Source organism: Grammomys surdaster, unplaced genomic scaffold, assembly GCF_004785775.1.
Source record: "Grammomys surdaster isolate TR1022 unplaced genomic scaffold, NIH_TR_1.0 126131, whole genome shotgun sequence".
Taxonomy (NCBI): domain Eukaryota; kingdom Metazoa; phylum Chordata; class Mammalia; order Rodentia; family Muridae; genus Grammomys; species Grammomys surdaster.
Window position 1 is genome coordinate 6,691,820 of NW_021620939.1, and position 17,868 is coordinate 6,709,687.

Here is a 17,868-nt window from a genome sequence, read left to right on the forward strand (position 1 = left end):
ACCAAGTCACATGGACTTTGATGTCATTACACAAAATGAAATACTTTTGAAGAAACAGAGCATGTTACAACAGCAGAGACTAGCAACACAGTGTTCATCTTTGGCACTTTACAGTCAGATGGTTCTAGAAGGGCTCATTCATAAATACTAATTGAAAAAAAAATTAAATTCACAGGATTTCAACTTTGAATTAAAACAGTAAAAAAAAACAAACAAACATCAACAAGATAAAAATAAAATATAACCAATAGTACAACTGTTTGACAGGACTAAGGTCCTTTGGTCTCAAAGCTTCTTTCTGATGACCCTGTAAGCACCTGACATCCATCTGGGAAGGGCTGGAAGGACGCTTTCTTGGCTTTCCTGCTGGATCACGGCATGAGCCACCACACCCCACTTTTTTTTTTTTCTTTTTTCTTTTTTTTTTTTTTTGGCTTTTCGAGACAGGGTTTCTCTGTGTAGCCTTGGCTGTCCTGGAACTCACTCTGTAGACCAGGCTGGCCTTGAACTCAGAAATCCGCCTGCCTCTGCCTCCCAAGTGCTGGGATTAAAGGCGTGCACCACCACTGCCCGGCCACACCCCACTTTCATAGGCAGCTTTAATACTCTGTTCTTGTTTGTTTTGGGGTGCTGTTGTTGTTTTGTTTTTTTCAAGAAAAGATTTCTCTGTGTAGCTCTGGCTGTCTTGGAACGTGCTCTGTAGACCAGGCTGGCATCAAACTCAGAGATCTGCCTGCCTCTGCCTCCCCAGTGCTGGGATTAAAGATGTGCACCACCAGTACAAGGATTAAGTCTGTTCTTAAGTAGTCTTATTTACAGCTGAGAATCAAGTCATGCTTATAGTACTGACATTCTGAAGGCTGAGGTAGAATTATAAATTCAAAACCAGCCAAGGCTACTGTGTCTAATAGTGTGCCCTGTAACATGTCCTCTCATGGAAAAGACAAAACTCTTTGACAGCACTAGATACAGATAAAGCTGAGGCTCAGGAAGGTATCAGGCAGTGCAGGGAACATCTTAAGAGTTACACATGTGCTCACAAACATTCCTGAGAGTTCTTCCGAATCGTACTCCATAAGGAAGGCAATGCCCTTTTCACCAAGTACACAAGCCACTTTGTGACACAAGTACACAAGCCACTCTGTGACACAAGTACACAAGCCACTCTGTGACGCCTTACCACAGGCTACTCCAAGCTTTCTTCACTGTCTCCACACATTTCTTCCCCATTTCCCATTGTGAGCAGCAACTGATAATTGAGACTACTTGATTCCCCCTACTGCCACAGTCAGCCAAGACCTCTGACTGAGGCTGCATAAGGCAGCTTCAGATGCTGTGTGCTGCTGCTCTAGCCAAGGTCCCACAGTTTGTCTGTCATCTTGAGAACAAACCATCAGCTAAAGTCATTGTTGGCAGGTTAGAAATTATCATCACTGCTATCAAAATCCGGATCGCAGAGCAAATTCTTCCCTCCCTTCTTACACAGAGGAGGCTCTAGGTTTTCAAGGCTGAGGTCACTGAACCAGTTCATCTGCTGGTCCCCCTGGGAACTGCTGTCTGTGGAGGAGCGCTGGGAAGACTGCAGGAGGTTCCCTTGCGCGGCCCTTGCTGTCTTACTGATCTCTCCTGTTTCTTCCAAAATATGACAGCCTGGCTTTTCGGAGCTTCTCGGAGTTGGCCAACAGATGAGGGGCCCCTGTGGATCACACACTGGAGACTGGGGACAGTGATGGCTAGCCATAAAATTACAGGTCTTCCTTGAGGTCTGCTCTAGCTTCCTAGCTAGAAGCCGGCCTCTCTTTGCTCTCCTGGGTTGCTGCTTCCTGCCTCTCCTCCTTTTTCTGCAGGTCCCGCCTTTCTGTACAGTTGCTGATTGTTCAAATGAGTCAAAAGACCACATGCTTTGGGCCTCATGTTCAGGACAGGCATTCTTCTCTCTGGCTTCTAACTTATTTAAGTCCAGCTGTGAAGCTCCTTGGGCAATTAGACCCTGGTCATTGCCAGCCTTCTGGCTTGGGAGGCTAGAGAAGTGGTTACTGAGGTTTCTGGTGGTCATAACCCAGTTCTTGCAGTAAGTCTGCGTGGTCTTGCTCTTCACATGCTCACTGCCTCTATGGGGCCTGCCTGTTGTCAATGCAGCCTTTTGAAAAACATCACTCTCTGAGGCTTCTTCATCACAGACACCAAACTCCCCAGGTCTCTGGGAACTCCTACTGGGATTTTCTGCAGGAGACTCCTGGGCCTGCCAAGTCGCTGGTTCTACCGAGGGATACTTTTCCTGCCCAGCAAAATGGAGGCTCTCGGTCAGAGATGGTGAGGTCTGAGAGGTGCTGTCTTTCAGATGCCTAGCCACCTGAGGCACAGAGGTGAATTTTTTCAGCTCTTCTAGGACACCAGGCACAAGGAGCTGGCCCAGGTTGTCACAAAGTTGCTGGAAGTTCTTACTCTGCTGGACAACTAAAACTTCAAGGTTCTTCAGGGTGGATTTCATCTCCATCAATTCTGCTTGTCTCTGGGAAAGGAAGTGAAAGAGGAGAGCAATGGCCGTAATGAAGTGTGAGGACGGATGTGGGGGTGGAATGTGGAGGCGGGGCAGATGTGGGACCTAGCTCATACCCTCCTCCCAGTGCTGAAATGGCTGCGTCAGGAGCACTAACTTCCATGAAGGGCTGGAGGGACAGACACCTCAGTGCTTAGGAGCACTGGCTGCTCTTGTACAGGACCCACATTCAGTTCCAGGAACCCACATGGTGGCTTACAACCATTAGTACCTCCAGTACAATCTGGAGGGGATCTGATGCCTTCCTCTGACCTCTAAGGGAACCAGACATATACATGGTACAGAGACACACACACAAACAAAACACTTGTATATATAAAAAGAAATGAATCTAAAAATATAAATTAAAAAGAGGATTAACATGGGTCTGAGGCTAGCTTGGGCTTCATAGTCAGTTCTAAACAGCCTGTGCTACAGGAGAGAGATCCCGTGTCATAATGAAAAAAAAAAAGAATGTGAGAAGCAACCAGTGGACAAAGGCTTGTCCCTCACAGAGTAAGCACAGGTACATTGTTACATTGTGGGCCAGGCCTGGGTACACACCCTGCCAGGGAACCCTGAGGGGTAGGCTATATCCTGACTTAATGAAAAACCCACCATTCTCTGCTCTCCTCTTGGATGGAAATCTCTCACACGTTAAGTTTCTCTCTTGATCTTAGAGACGAAGCCTAAATCATGCATGAGCAGTGACAGATACCTGTATCTGAACTCCTCAGGAGGCTGGGGCAAGAGCACTTGAGTCCATTACCTCAGGACAAGCCTGAACAACAAAGCCAACCAAACAAGAGCTTGATGTTCGTACTCACAGCTGCACATGTTCTCTGTATCTCAAGGATGGCCTGCTCCACACTGCCTTTGTCTTTCATTGCCTCAACGATCAGGTCACGCTGGACCCACGCAGTCTCTTGAACTAAACACAAAACAAAGACAAAATCTTCCTAAGGACTGATGATGTACATCTCCTGCTCAGAGCACAGCAGTGGGAAGGAGGGAGCTGCAGTCCAGTAGGACGCATCATGTCCTCTCTACTAATGTCCAGGACTCGGTCCTCTAGTCCCAAATAATCTCTCCACAAGTACAGGCCTGCAATCTTTGCACTTGGAAGGTTGAGCCATAAGGATGCGGTGAATCCTAGATAAGACCATGTCTCAATAAAATGAAGTAAAATAAAATAAAGTAACAGCCTTCCCCCAAACTCACTGATATTTATTGACCATCTTTCTATACACCAAATACTGAACAAACATACATACAAAAATACATACATACATACATAATTTTATACATGTTGTTAGCAACCAGGCATTCCCACCAGTCTGCCCTCAGAGACCTAGCCACAGCTTTACAGCTGATACCCAAGGACACAGACAGTCACCCACCTCGGCTGCCAGGTGCAGCAGGTTTGGTACATAAAAGCCTCAGGCCACCCCAGATTTCTCTCTCATTCCCTGTTTCTCTCTTTCCTGTTCTCTGTCTGTTTCTCCCTAATTCTGTCTTGCTCTTTGTCTGTCTGTCTGCTTGTCTGTCTCCATTTCTCCCTCACGTCTCCACTCCTAAACAGCACTCCTTCCCCCAAGAAACCTCTCACACTAGATCTGTGTGTTGTTGGCATCATTTCTTAGCAGCACGTCTTGGCACAGGCCTCTTAAATCACCCCCACCTTCCCCATTGTATCCTATCAAGCACACACACACACACACACACACACATTTTGTTTTGTTTTTTTGTTTTCAAGACAGGCTTCTCTTTGTGTAGCTCTGCTTGGCCTGGAACTCACTCTATGGACCAGGCTGGCCTTACACTCAGAGATCTGCCTCTGCCTCCTGAGTGCTAGGATTAAGGGTGTGAGCCAACCACCCCCAGGCTGGGACTAAAGGTGTGCACCACTGTACCCAGCTACACTGTTTAAAAGAAAAGAAAGAGAAACGTTGTCAGAGAAAACAGGTAACTAATGTCAAATGTACAAATAACTCTTGTATAATACAATATGTGCTTTAAGGAAAAGGATGCCAAGTTTTAAAGTGCATCATTTTTAATTTTTGTTTTTCTTTTTAAACAGGGTCTCTCATAGCCCAGCAATGGCTTCAAATTCCATGTCAGACAAGGATGACCTTGAACTTCAGAGCAGTCTCAGTGACTTTACTGAGTCATCTCACTGGCTAACTTTATCTACATTTATTCATTCATTCATTTTATTTATTTAGGTTTTTTGAGACAGGACTTCTTTGTATAGTCCTGGCTGTCATAGGACTCACTCTGTAGATCAAGCTGGCCTCAAACTCACAGATATCCATCTGCCTCTGCCTTCTGAGTAGTCAAATTAAGGATTTGAGCCAACCACCATCAGGCATTTGTTTGTTTGTTTATTTATCTATTTATTTATTTACTATGCATACAGCGTTCTGCCTGCAGGCCAGAAGAGGGCACCAGATCTCATTACAGATGGTTGTGAGCCACCATGTGGTTGCTGGGAATTGAACTCAGGATCTCTGGAAGAACAATCAGTACTCTTAACCCCTGAGCCATCTCTCCAGCCCCCATTAATTAACTTTTTGTGACACAGATTCACTATATAGTTCTGGCTGGCATAGAATTCACAAATATCTGCCTCCTTCTGCCTGCAGAATGCTGGGATTAAAGGCTCACCATGTCTGGCTTTTTTTTTTTTTTTTTGCTGTTGATAGGGGTGGTTTGGTTTTGGTTTTGGTTTTGAGACAAGTTCTCATGTAGCCCATAAAAGAATGAGCATCTGATACAAGACACCCCATGATCAAGCACAAAGGGGATTTACTTGTACCACAAGGACAAAGAGCCAGGAATAAGAGGTAAAGCCAGACAGACAAAGGACTGCCTCCGGATAGAGAGGAGACAGACAAATAGTGGTTTATAAAGGTAAAAGAGGAATCATCGTGTTAGGATGAGGTGTTTAATTTTGATTGGACAAGTTAATTAGGGCAGCCAAAAGGTGAGTTTTGATTACTGAATCTCAACACTTAGATAGCAGATCCTTGGTAGTCAGTGAGGAAGTGGTCAAATAAGGGAACAGACCTTGGTGGCTAGTTTTAGGAATGTAATCTAATGGTTTTTAGCAAAGAAACAGAAGTAGGGGAAGGACAAGGGCTGCCAGAGCCATGTTTGTCATGCCCAGGCTAGCTAGAGTCCCTTCAGTCCAGGCTGGTTTCACACTCCCAAGGCTGTCCTGAATCATCCTGCCTCTGCCTCCCAAGTGCTGGAATTACAGGCGTTGCTACACCACACTCAGCAAAAGGATAGCATTTAAATCCACAAAAGAGCTGGTCACAGAGGTGTATACTTTTAGAGGGTACTTGTAAACACAGCACACTCCACTGTTTTTATATTTAAAACTACATAGGTCAAGTGGTGGCCAACTCTTAGGAAGGTGCAGGAAAAGAACTATCACGCTTTTTAAACCAGCCTTGAAGCCATAGTGAACTCCAGTCTAGCCTGTCTTTTTTAAAAAGAATTTTAAAAAGTTACTATTGCTATTACTACCAGCTCCCAGCTCTGCCAGCACCTGGCAATTCTTTTTTGTTTGTTTGTTTGTTTGATTGATTGATTTTTGTTGTTTGTTTGTTTGTTTTCAAGACAGGGTTTCTCTGTATGGCCCTGGCTATCCTGGAACTAGCTCTGTAGATCAGGCTAGCTTCCAACTCAGAGATTCTTCCTGCCTCTGCCTTTTGAGTGTTGGGATTAAAGGGATGCACCATCACCACCCAGCAAATATATATATATTAATTTTCATTCGGTTTTGTTTTGTTGAGATAGGGTCTCACTGTGTAACCCAGGCTGGCCTTCAATTTCCCATGCAGCCAAAGCTATCCTTAAGCTCCTGTCCCTCCTGACTTGGTTGCCTGCCTGAAGCAGTAGTGGGCAGAGGCAGTACTTATAGGAAGGAGGTAGGACCTAGTAAACATAAGTCAGATCATTGGGGATGCTCCTTACACACATGGAACACATGGAACACACAGAATCCTTTCCAGAACAATGACCTGGACAAACCTCCTCCACGTGTTCTCACCATGAAGCACTGTTCCTATAAACAGCCATAAGCTAAATACTCTGGAGGCCAAAACAAACCTTCACTTCTTTTTGTTGTTGGTTGGTTTGTTTTCTGAGATAAGATCTCTCTGTGTGGCCCTAGCTGTTCTAGAACTCACCCTGTAGACCAGGCTGGCCTTAAACCCAGAGATATATCTAAGAGATATTTCTGCCTCCAAAGGACTGGGACTAAAGGTGTGAGCTGCCACCACTGCCACCCCGCACACCGTCACCTCTATAAAGCAATGGAAAGCTAAAAGACTGCGTGATTGGGGCACTCACAGGAGTCATTCCATTATATCATACAAGGAAGCATCCCTCATTTGCCTCTGCTCTCAGCATTGCTACTAGTGAGGGTAACAGTTCCAGTTCTAACCTGTCTAAACAGATACACAGTTGCCCCGTGTGGTGATGCCCAGGTTGGAAGTCAGTGCATAAACAGTACAGTGTTTCTTTTTAGACAGATGAAAAGTATTTTATGAGCCAGGCAAAGGCACTGATTTTTGTAAATGTGAATGAGCTGCCTTGGATTAGTTTAAAATAAAAAATAAACAAAGAAATGCAAACAAGTACAGAGGCATAAGCATCTATTTTCTTAGAGAATAGCGTCTAGCTAAGGAGAATAGTGTGTTGAGTGTTTATAAAGGCATTCACCTACATGGAAGTCATTTCATTGTTGGGGGAGGGGACTTTTGCAAACAGCACTCTATAACTGACATCAAGATGAAGGCTGACTCATCACAAAACAACTCTCACTAAACCAAGGCAATGAGAAGAACAGCAGGTGACTGGAGTATTTCTAACTCCTAAGGAGGAGTGTGTCTACATCGAGCACAGCGGGCAAGGGAGGCTGCTGACTCATATCAGGCATGTGGTGAGAAGGCTGGCAGAGCTACCCTGAGACAGCAAGTAGCTGAGGAGAGAGAGGATCAGTACTTCAGAAAAGCCATCATGGGATCCAAGGGTTGGAATGGGCCAGTGAGAGCTTGGTGTAACTCCGCTCTTCCAGATGAGCTGGGTTTGATTCCAGCACTTACAAAGCATGGCGGTGCACAGCTGTCTGAATCTCCAGTCCTAGGGAACTGGTTCACATTCTAAAAGTCTGAACTACCTAACTAATGTTCTCTAATATATACTTTTAGCCTGGTCATTTACAAGTTCCAGGCCACCCAGTGCTACATAGACAAACATTTTTTCTAAATAAATAAAATAAAAAATTGCACTAAAGTTTACAAATCGGATGTGGTGAAACATGCCTTTAATTCCAGCACCTGAGAAGCAGATGTAGCCAGCCTGGTGGTGAGTAGGATCCTAGCTGGCCAGGGCTATGGAATGAGATACTCTGCCTCAAAACAAAACAAAAAACAAACGAAACAAAACCCAAAAAGTGTAGTCACATAGCAGTGGGTTCTATTATGCAGGCCTAATTTTATGCACTTACCTCTTATCGTGAACAATATGAAATCACCCTGGAAACCTGGCTAGGGTCAGAAAGTTCACATTCATGGCTCACCAGTGCCCTCTGCTGCTAACATTAACCTTGTGACACTGACAAAAATTTTAAAAATACAAATGAACAAAAAACCATGGGACACTTACAGGTCTTGGCTATGGTCTCCACAGAATCTAAAATAGACTGGCTTCTAGAGCTGAGGTGTTCCTCAGACTTTTCCACAGATGTCTGCAACTAAGAAACAAAATGAAGAAAGGAATCACATGGTGACGGGAGAACTGGTCAGAGGCTGGGAGCACTGTCTGCTTTTCATAAGGCCAGGGTTTGATCCCAGCACCCAAAGGCAGTAGCTCACAACTGTCTATAACTCCAACTCCAAGGGACATAGTGACTTCTTCTGCCCTCCGAGGACACTGTGCACATGTGGAACGTGGACATAAATGCAGACAAAACCCCCAACACACAAAATAAAGTTAAATTTAAAAAAAAGAAAAGAAAAAAGAAATCGCGACCTGTTGTCTTACTGAGGCGGAGAATTGTCATTTAATGCTAAAACAGTAACAATGATGCTCTTCTGCAGGCGCTACAGGACACTAACTCTGACCCTTAGCTGAACCTACCTTGTGAATGACTTCTGGAAAATGAGAAACAAAGTTGTGCAGCGTCTCACTAGAGTTGAGGGGGGGAAAAAGGGAAAGAATAAATCCTTGTGCTCTATTGAAAAACCACGGATAAGTAAGTTGGAGAGTTTGCCCGAGAAACCTCGGTTGTCCAGGCCAAACCCTAAGAAACTGCTTTCCAACGTGAGTCCCACTCTCTTCCTTCCCTCCTACGGTTGCCTTACTTCCCTTCTAAGATTTATTTATCACACATGTATACGTCTGTTGTAGCCTCTGTGTACCATATGCATGCCAGGTGCCCAAGGAGCTTAGGAGAGGTTGTTGGCTCTCCTGGAACTGGAGTTAGAATGTTTGTGAGCCACCTTATAGGTGCTGGGAACCAAACCTGAGTCCTCTGCAAGAACAATTAGTGCAGAGGCAGCTTTCCAGCTCTTCTTCCTGACTTTTTGAGACAGGTCATTGTACACACCTTATCTCCCCATAGCCCAGCACCCGCCCAGCTCCAGGGTAGGGTAAGCGAAGTCAAACTTCCTGTGGCCCACCTCGAGAGCCCTGTGGCGGAGCGGATGTGGGATCCCACTTAACCCTACGGATGATCTGAGAAATAAAATCTAGAAGGGAAACATTTAGACAGAAGCAATATAATATTACTTGAATTTTGCAGTTTTCAAAAAAATCTAGTTTTTGATTTCAGAGACAAATATGATACTGGTTACATTAAAATCCACAAGTCACATCGAAGAAAGCATAAAGCAATTACTAACTGGGTGTTGGTGGTCCATTTCTATGACTCCAGGACTTGAGAGTCTCAGGCAGAGGGATCACTACAAATTTTAAGTGAGGTCCTGTCTCAAACCAAAGCATAAAAGAAAAAATTAACAGGCAAGAGTTTGAGCACTAGGGAGATGGCTCCAATATAAACATAAAGTTTTGAGTTCTAGACCAGGCACCCACAGCTAGGCATACTCTTCAATTGCAGTCTCAACAGCCAGCTAAACTAGCCTAATTAGAGAACCCCAGGTCCTAGTGAGAGACCTTGCTTCAAAAACCAAGGCAGGGTGGGTGGGAAGACAGCTCAGTAGATAAAATATTTGCCTTGGAAGAACAAGAGACCTGAGTTTGGAGCCCCAGCATGCACATAAAAGCCAGGCATAGGGATGTAATTCCAGCACTGGGAAGACAGAATCAGAAAATCCTTGGTACTTGCTAGTTAGCTACTGTAAGCTGAGGTCATGAGGTCAAAGTTCACTGAAACAAAAATTAAGTGGAAACCAAACAAGGTGGAGAATGATTCGAGGGAAACATCTGAAGTCCCGCTCTGCTTTTCATAGACAGGCACACATTTCAACTGTCAACTGTACAATCACCTGAGAAAGGAACCTCAGTAAGAAATCCTCTAGGTTAAGTTGATCTGTGGGTGTATTTCTTAGTGATTGTCATGACTATATTCATTGACAGGAGAAGACTCAAGCCTAAAAGTGCAGTCCCATTCCCTAGGTGTGGGTCCTGAACTGTAGAAAAAAAGGAGACCATGGAGGTAGCCATCCCTCTGCTCTCAAACTGTACATGTGTTGTTATCAGTTGCTTCACTTTCCTGCTGTCTCCACTTCTCTACAGAAATGGACCATAACCTGCAGCTTGAGCCAAATGAACTATTCTTCCTTATTCGGGCTGTTGTTTGTTTATTTTGTTTTATTATTGTTGGTTTTTTTTTTTTTTTTTTGAGACAGAGTTTTTCTGGCCTCAAACTAACAGAGGTCCACCTACCTCTGCCACTGGAGTGCTGGATTAAAGGTGCACACGACCACCCTCTGGCTTCAGGTTGCTTTGGTCCAGTTATTTTATCATAGCAGCAGAAACAAAACTAATACACACCCAAGCAAACTGTAGAAAGCAAGAGTGCAGCCAGTTTGTGTCAGTAACCCAAACTGATCTGTAAGCAGAACTCACTGTTGCCAAGATGACCTCGAACTCCTGACCCTCCAGCCTCTGTCTCCTAAAACTGGGATTACAATTGGGCATCCTCAACACCCAGCTTGCTGCAATGTTGCCTTCCATGTTTTCCATTTAATATTTATTTTGTGGAAATAGAGAATAACCTAGGGTCCTGGCATTCTAGGTAAGCACTCTATTGCTGATATATATTGGGGGGGAGGTTCTACATGATACCCTTAAAAAAAAAACAACAAGTTAATCTTTATAAAGTGCAGATATATTACCCAGTCTACTGATGACCTGACCAGAGGCTAAAGAAAGGGAAGATTGTCCTCATGGCTTATGACTTCCAGCTTCTTCTGCCCTGTACAGTGGAGCTCCTAGCTCTTGAGTCTTCAACACTTCAACACTTAAGGAGTTGCCTCTCTCCCCTTCCTTCTAGGGTCCTCTGTTCAGACTCAATTATATCTCTGGGCCCTTGGTTCTCTAGAATGCATACAGAAGATTTATGGGACCAACTAACTTCCAAAACAAATCAGTTTTTCTATCTTTCTGTCACTGACCAACCCTCCTCATGTGTGTGTGCATGTGTATGTGAACAGTGTGTGCAATATTGATTCTGTTTCTTCTTGCTATGCACATCCCTCATAAATGCATGTTATTATACAGAAATTCAATTATCTGATTATTAATGGTACATTTTGTTTCCTTCCGAAAGCATGAGCTTTCTCGTCCTCTTAAAAGATGTGTTTACCTGTCAGATTGGTCCGTTGCCCTTCGTTTTTTCTCTTCAAACTGTTTTGAGAGTCCTTTTGATTTCCCAACTGGCAAAGGAAGAGAAAATAAACCTTCACCCTTTGTATCTCCTCCAAACAACTGGGGCTTTGCTTGGTATTTTGTGAAAATACTAGGTTCATTCTGTGAAATGAAAAAAGCAATACCAAATGTCAGACACTAGTCTCTGTACAATGCAGAACCATATTTAAGTAATTTTTAATTTTATTTTTAAGGATCCTTTTATTTTTGTTTTTTTGTTTTTGTTTGTTTTGTTTTCCGAGACAGGGTTACTTTGTGTAACAGCCCTGAATTTCCTAGAACTTGATTTGTAGACCAGGCTGACTTGAACTCACAGAGATGCACCTGCCTCTGTCTCCCAGGTGCTGGATTAAAGGTGTGTACCAATTGCTCAGGCAATCATCTCTTTTTTATGGGCTGGTGAGATGACTTAGGTAACAGAACCTGCTCCCAAGCCTGACTGCCTGAGTTTGTTTCCTGGGACCTGGGAGAAACCTGATTTACATGAGTTGTTCAGACTCCAGGGCTTAAGGTGGTTTGAATAATAATGACCCCCATAGGCGCATTTGAATTGAATGATTTGTCACCCGGAAGTGGTGCTGAAAGGATTAGAAGATGAAGAAGCCTGGCCTAGTTGGAGTAATTGTGTCCCTGGGGGTGGGCTTTGGGGTTTCAGAAGCCCTTGCCAAACTCAAAAGTCTCTCTCTACCTACAAATTAGGGTGTAGCTCTCAGCTATTCCTCCAACACCAGCCTACGTCCTGCCTTCTCCCTGCCTTGATTACTGGCTAAACCTCTGAAACTTTAAGCAAGCCCCCAGTTAAATGCTTCCTCTTATGAGAGTTGCCTTGGTCATAGTGTCTTTTCACAGCAATAAAACACAGACTTAAGACAGTGAGTGCTCAACCCTCACAAATAAATAAATGTAATTAGTTTTTGTAAAAAGATAACAAAGTGATAATGCAATCTTGTAGTTCCAGGAGGTTCAGGAATCCAAAGTCACACCTAGGAGATGGCGCAGCCAGTAAAGATGCTTGCCACCAACCTGCGTTCTATCCCTGGAATCCACCTGGTAGGACGAAACCATCTCTACCAAGGTGTCCTCTGTGCCCAAAGAAACAAATAATAAACAGCAAAGCAATAATGCAATATTACTAATAATTAAGAAGTCCATGATCATCTTTGGCTACACAGTTAATTTGGCTATTCAGTGCCTTTGAGACCAGCCAGGGCAACATGAAACTTTGTCTCAGAAGCAAAGAGAAAATGAAAAGTAATTACACTGGCCATAAAACAATATAGAAACACAGTGGGAAACCTGTTGGGGGGAAGGAGTTCAGAGGGAAGGGAAAGCACATAAGAGAAGATATGGGGAATCAACGTGCATTATACATACATGAAATTGTGAAAGAATAAATGTTTTAATTTTTACTTTTTATGATGTTTTTCCTGCATGTATGTCTATGTCAGATCCTCTGGATCTGGAGTTACAGATATGAGATGCTATGTGGGTGCTGGAAATTGAACCTGGGTCCTCTGGAAGAGCAGCCAATACTGTTAACCACTGAGCCATCTCTCTAACCCCAAGAATAAATGTTTTAAAAATTAAGAGAGCTAGTCTATAGCTTACAGGTAGAACACTTGCCCTGCTAGGCCCTGGATTCCATCAACAGCACTGAAAAACTAAAATGTGTCCCTTTATTTAAGTCAAAGGGCTTATTTTATTTATTTATTTATTTATTTATTTATTTATTTATGGATTTAATCCTGTATATGTGTGTGTTCATAAGTGTAGGCATGTGTATGCCATGTGTAGAAGTCAGAGGACAACCTCAGGTGTTGGCAAACCCTTCCAGTTTGTTTGAGGAAGAGCTTATCTTTGTGTTCACTACTGTATATGACAGGTTAGCTGGCCCGCTGATTTTCTGTCTCACCCTCCCATCCCCTTGTATGAGCTCTAGAATTAGATATGTGTTAGTAATATGTACCATCATGCTTGGCTTTAGATGAATTCGAGGACTTCAAACTCAGGTCTTCAAGTTTATACAGAGAGCACTTGTCCCACTGAGTCATTTATTCTAACCTTCTCTATTCCTACTCTTTTTTTTTTAAAAAGATTTATTTATTTTTATGAATGTGAGTACACAGTTGCTGTGATCAGACACACCAGAAGAGGGCATCAGATCCCATTACAGATGGTTGTGAGCCACCATGTGGTTGCTGGGATTTGAACTCAGGACCTCTGGAAGTGCAGTCGGTGCTCTTAACCACTGAGCCATCTCTCCAGCCCCTCTATTCCTACTCACAGAAGCAGCAGTACGATGGTGCACACCTTGAACCCCAGCGTTCTCAAGGCAGAGGCAGATGGGTCTCTGTGAATGTGAAGCCAGCCTGGTTCTACATAGTGAGTTCCAGGCCAGCCAGCTACATAGAAAGACTTTGTCTAATAAAAGCAAACAAACTAATTCATTTTACAAAAGCTATTGCTGCTTAGAAATTTTCACAATCATGAAGAAATATGCGTATTTGCCTCTCCCTAGTAATGCTCAAGAGATTGACACTATTTTATGTTGTTCTGGCAATAAAAGACACTGTATATACGTATACGTATATGTATATATGTATATACATATTTCAGACCTCTAGGTTAATTTATAAGTCATGAGTCAGCTAGGCATGGTAGTGCATCCTTTTACTCCCAATACTTAGGAACAGGCAGTCAGATTTCTAAATTCAAGCCAGCCTGGTCTATATAAGGAGTTCTAGGATAGCCAAGGCTATATAATGAGACCTTAACTCAAAAACAAAAACAAAACAAAATGCCATCAATCAAGTACTAACCCATCTAGGATAGTAATCTTCATAATTCTAAAGTATGTTCATATTACAATAGAATAATTCTTTTTTAAGCTTGCCTCGATAAGAACTATGGATTATATACAGAGAAATTTGGAAATCAGAGCTAGTGGTGGCTGCCAAAACCTATAATTCCAACAACCAGGAGGCTGAAAACAGAGATGGAGAGTCCAGACTGGCCTACATAGAAAGATTCTATCTCAAAAAGAAAATTTTAACTAGCTGGAAACGAGACTCACATCTACAGAATTCTGTTGTGTCTGTTTTGGGTGTTTTAAATAAGCACCAGCATCCAAGGATGGTAACAGAGACTCTGAATTTTCAGGACAGAACTGAGATCCAAAGAGGAACTGGGAATCACTGGGAGAAGAACAGTCAGTCTGATTACTATTCCAGTTAGATGGTTTAGTGAGCCTGAAACAAAGCAAGAAAAACATTATGTAAACAAGCATCCTGAAGAAATTAAACCAGAACTCACAGCTACTACTTCAGAATACTTCGATGAGAACACATGCTTGTTTTGTTGTTGTTTTGAGATGGGCTCTCTATTATGTAGCTCTGCCATATTTGTTTTGATCTCTAAGTCAACATGCTCTATTCACTGCCTTTATGACATACAAAGAACAAGGAAATGAAGCCACACACACACACACACTTTGATTGACAAGTGGAGAACAAGCAAATGGAAATTCAAACAGAAAGGACTGACACCACTATTCCTTGAATCACAGCATTTTGAGTCATAACAGTGTTGGGGTTCAGGAACTGCCACACAATCCGTCTCAGTTAAGCAAGAATAGTTAAGCAAGAATAGGGCAAATTTTTTATATGAAAAAACAGTCTCAAAAGTTTAAAGGTGGAAAAAAAAAAAGAACAAAAGTTTAAAGGTGGGCTGGTGAGAGCAGTTAAGAGCACTGACTGCTCTTCCAGAGGTCATGAATTCAAATCCCAGCAACCACATGGTGGCTCACAACCATCCGTAATGAGATCTGACGAGCTCTTATGAGGTGTCTGAAGACAGCTACAGTGTACTTACATAAATAAATAAAAACAAAATAAACAAAAAAGTTTAAAGGCAGCCGGGCAGTAGTGGTGCACGCCTTTAATCCCAGCACTTGGGAGGCAGAGGCAGGCAGATTTCTGAGTTCGAGGCCACCCTGGTCTACAGAGTGAGTTCCAGGACAGCCGGGGCTACACAGAGAAACCCTGTCTCGAAAATCAAAAAAAAGTTTAAAGGCAAGCAGTGAAGTGCATCATATTTGGCTAACTAGACAAAGTATTATCAGCCAACCTTTAAGCTGACTGGTCCTGAGTGAGGTAAGAGAGGTAGAGAGGTGGTGGACAGGTGGTGAACAGGGGAATTTCGGAATATTGAGATAACAGGACATAAGTGATTCAACCATAACTTTTGGCTTATTCATTTTTCAATGTCAGCTATGGATAATTACTTCTAGGAAGTAGTCTGAGAACCTGAACTTAATTTCACCTTATGAGCAAATGGACACTGAATACAAAATGGCTACAGTTATGTTAAAAGGAGCAGGCCTCAACAAACACCATTTTAGACCTAAGTTCATAAAACTTTAGGGATTAAGAGACAGTCTCTTTTTGTTTGTTTGTTTGGTTTAGTTTTTCGAGACAGGGTTTCTCTGTGTTGCCCTGGTTGTTCTGGAACTCACTCTATAGACCAAGCTGGCCTCAAACTCAGAGATCCTGACCTGAAGTAGAAACTTCTGGCTTCTGTGGAAAGTTAGGTATGTCAAATGATGTTTTGCTGGGGCATACAGGTGAAAGGATACATGATGTTAAGAAGGAATATAAATATGACCCAACAGAAGATGGATGACGCTGGATGGTATTGGTAGGCCTTGCCATTCCTTACAGGTCATGATTTCATAGAAAGAAATGCACCAAAAAACTTCTGGTGGTGTTCTGGAGCATTCTTGCTGCTTCCTCAGACTGGCCAATTGGCAGAGTAAAGTGGAAGTTTCTGGATACATCAGCTGATACAGACTCACATGGTGTTTTGCTGAGGCAAGACCTATGGGAGGACATGTGATGTTTGGAGGTAGCATAAATAGGACTCTAGGGACCATGATGGTAGGCTTGCATAGCTAGCTTTGCAACACTTCATTGGTCTTGTCTTCATCTTCACTGATTTTCACTTTGCTGAGAAAGACTTGGCAAAAACCTTTTCTTAGCATTTCAGCTGGTCCTGGTCACTCCTGCTGACTCATGCTGATTCCTGGGAGGCCTGGCTGTTTCTGCTGGGTTGTGCCACCACTGTTGATTCTGACACTACTGAAGTGGACTGCTGGTATCCTGACAACTGAAGATTGAAATCACTCCAAGAAACTACTACTACAGCATACAGCAGAGCCTCACAGTTTCTTCTGGATCAACCTGTCCTCGCTGACTCATGAATGTTTGCAAGTGGATTGAGCCTCTGCTGCTGATTCATGTGAACTGAACTGCTGATATCCTCACAACACAGATTAGATTTGCTCCAAAGAACTATTTCTAAACAGGTCCACATTCCTGGTATTCTAATAACCTTTCTTTTCCACTACCTCTGGTGGGTGGTGGGATAGAAGGGAGGTTAAAGGATTTAAGAACCCTTATTAAAAGCAGGTTTTGATAAATCCATGTCTACACTGCCCTCTGCCTCCTGAGTGCTGAGATCAAAAGCATGCACTACGATCGCCCAGTTTGACATTCTCTATCATAAAAAACAAATCAGTTCATCATAAAGAAAAAAGACAAACTACAAACTGCATTTAGCTGATGCAGTAGTTGGAAGCAATAAGCTACATTTATGTAAAAACACATGGATAAATTTCAAAAATAATTTTGAGTACAAAAAATAAATAAATAAAACCCAAACCTGTTAGGGCAGGATTGTCCAGCACTTGCCACATAAGTCTGACAAGCTGAAACTCATGAGGGTAGAAAAGAGCTAGCTCCTCTGAACGCTATGCAGATAGCCTAGCACATGTGTCCATAACACTAACACACACACACACACACACACACACGCACACACACTTTAAAAAGCAGAATTTATTTAAAGTGAACTCTATTACTTATCTATCATTTTGTGAAATTTTTTTAGATTTATTTATTTAATGTATATGAGCATCCTGTTGCTGACACACCAGAAGAAGGCATCGGACACCATTACAGATGGTTGTAAGTCACCATGTGGTTGCTGCAAATTGAAGTCATGACCTCTGGAAGAGCAGTCGGTGCTCTTAACCACTCAGCCACCTCTCCAGCCCCATGAATTTTTAAACCTATATAAATACATGTTTACAACAGATCATTTGGAAAGTGAATGAAGGCAACAGGACCGGAGAGAGAAGGAGCCATAACAATACAAACACAAGAGCCTGAGCTGGGTGTGGCTTTACCCTGGACACTTGCCTTTAATCCCAGCACTCAGAAGGCTGAGATTGGGGGTTGGGGGTGAATCTCTGTGAGTTCAAGGCCAGCTTGGTCCACAAAGGGGGTTCCAGGACAGCCAGCTACCCAGAGAAACCTTGTCTTGAAAACAAAACAAAAAAACCCCAGACAAACAAACAAAAAGCCCAA

At 43.0% G+C, this 17,868-nt stretch overlaps 1 protein-coding gene across 1 annotated transcript in view; it reads right to left on the reverse strand.

The window, feature by feature from the left end:
• Positions 1–1,417: 1,417 nt before the first annotated feature.
• Positions 1,418–17,868, reverse strand: part of Ccdc36 (coiled-coil domain containing 36) — a 21,017-nt gene continuing 4,566 nt past the window's right edge. The window contains exons 2-7 of the mRNA XM_028756587.1: positions 14,517–14,691; positions 11,382–11,545; positions 8,693–8,741; positions 8,219–8,306; positions 3,367–3,470; positions 1,418–2,512 (exon numbers count right to left, since the gene is read on the reverse strand). Of these exons, the coding sequence (XP_028612420.1) occupies positions 1,418–2,512; positions 3,367–3,470; positions 8,219–8,306; positions 8,693–8,741; positions 11,382–11,545; positions 14,517–14,691 (1,675 nt within the window). The remainder of the gene's footprint in view (positions 2,513–3,366; positions 3,471–8,218; positions 8,307–8,692; positions 8,742–11,381; positions 11,546–14,516; positions 14,692–17,868) is intronic.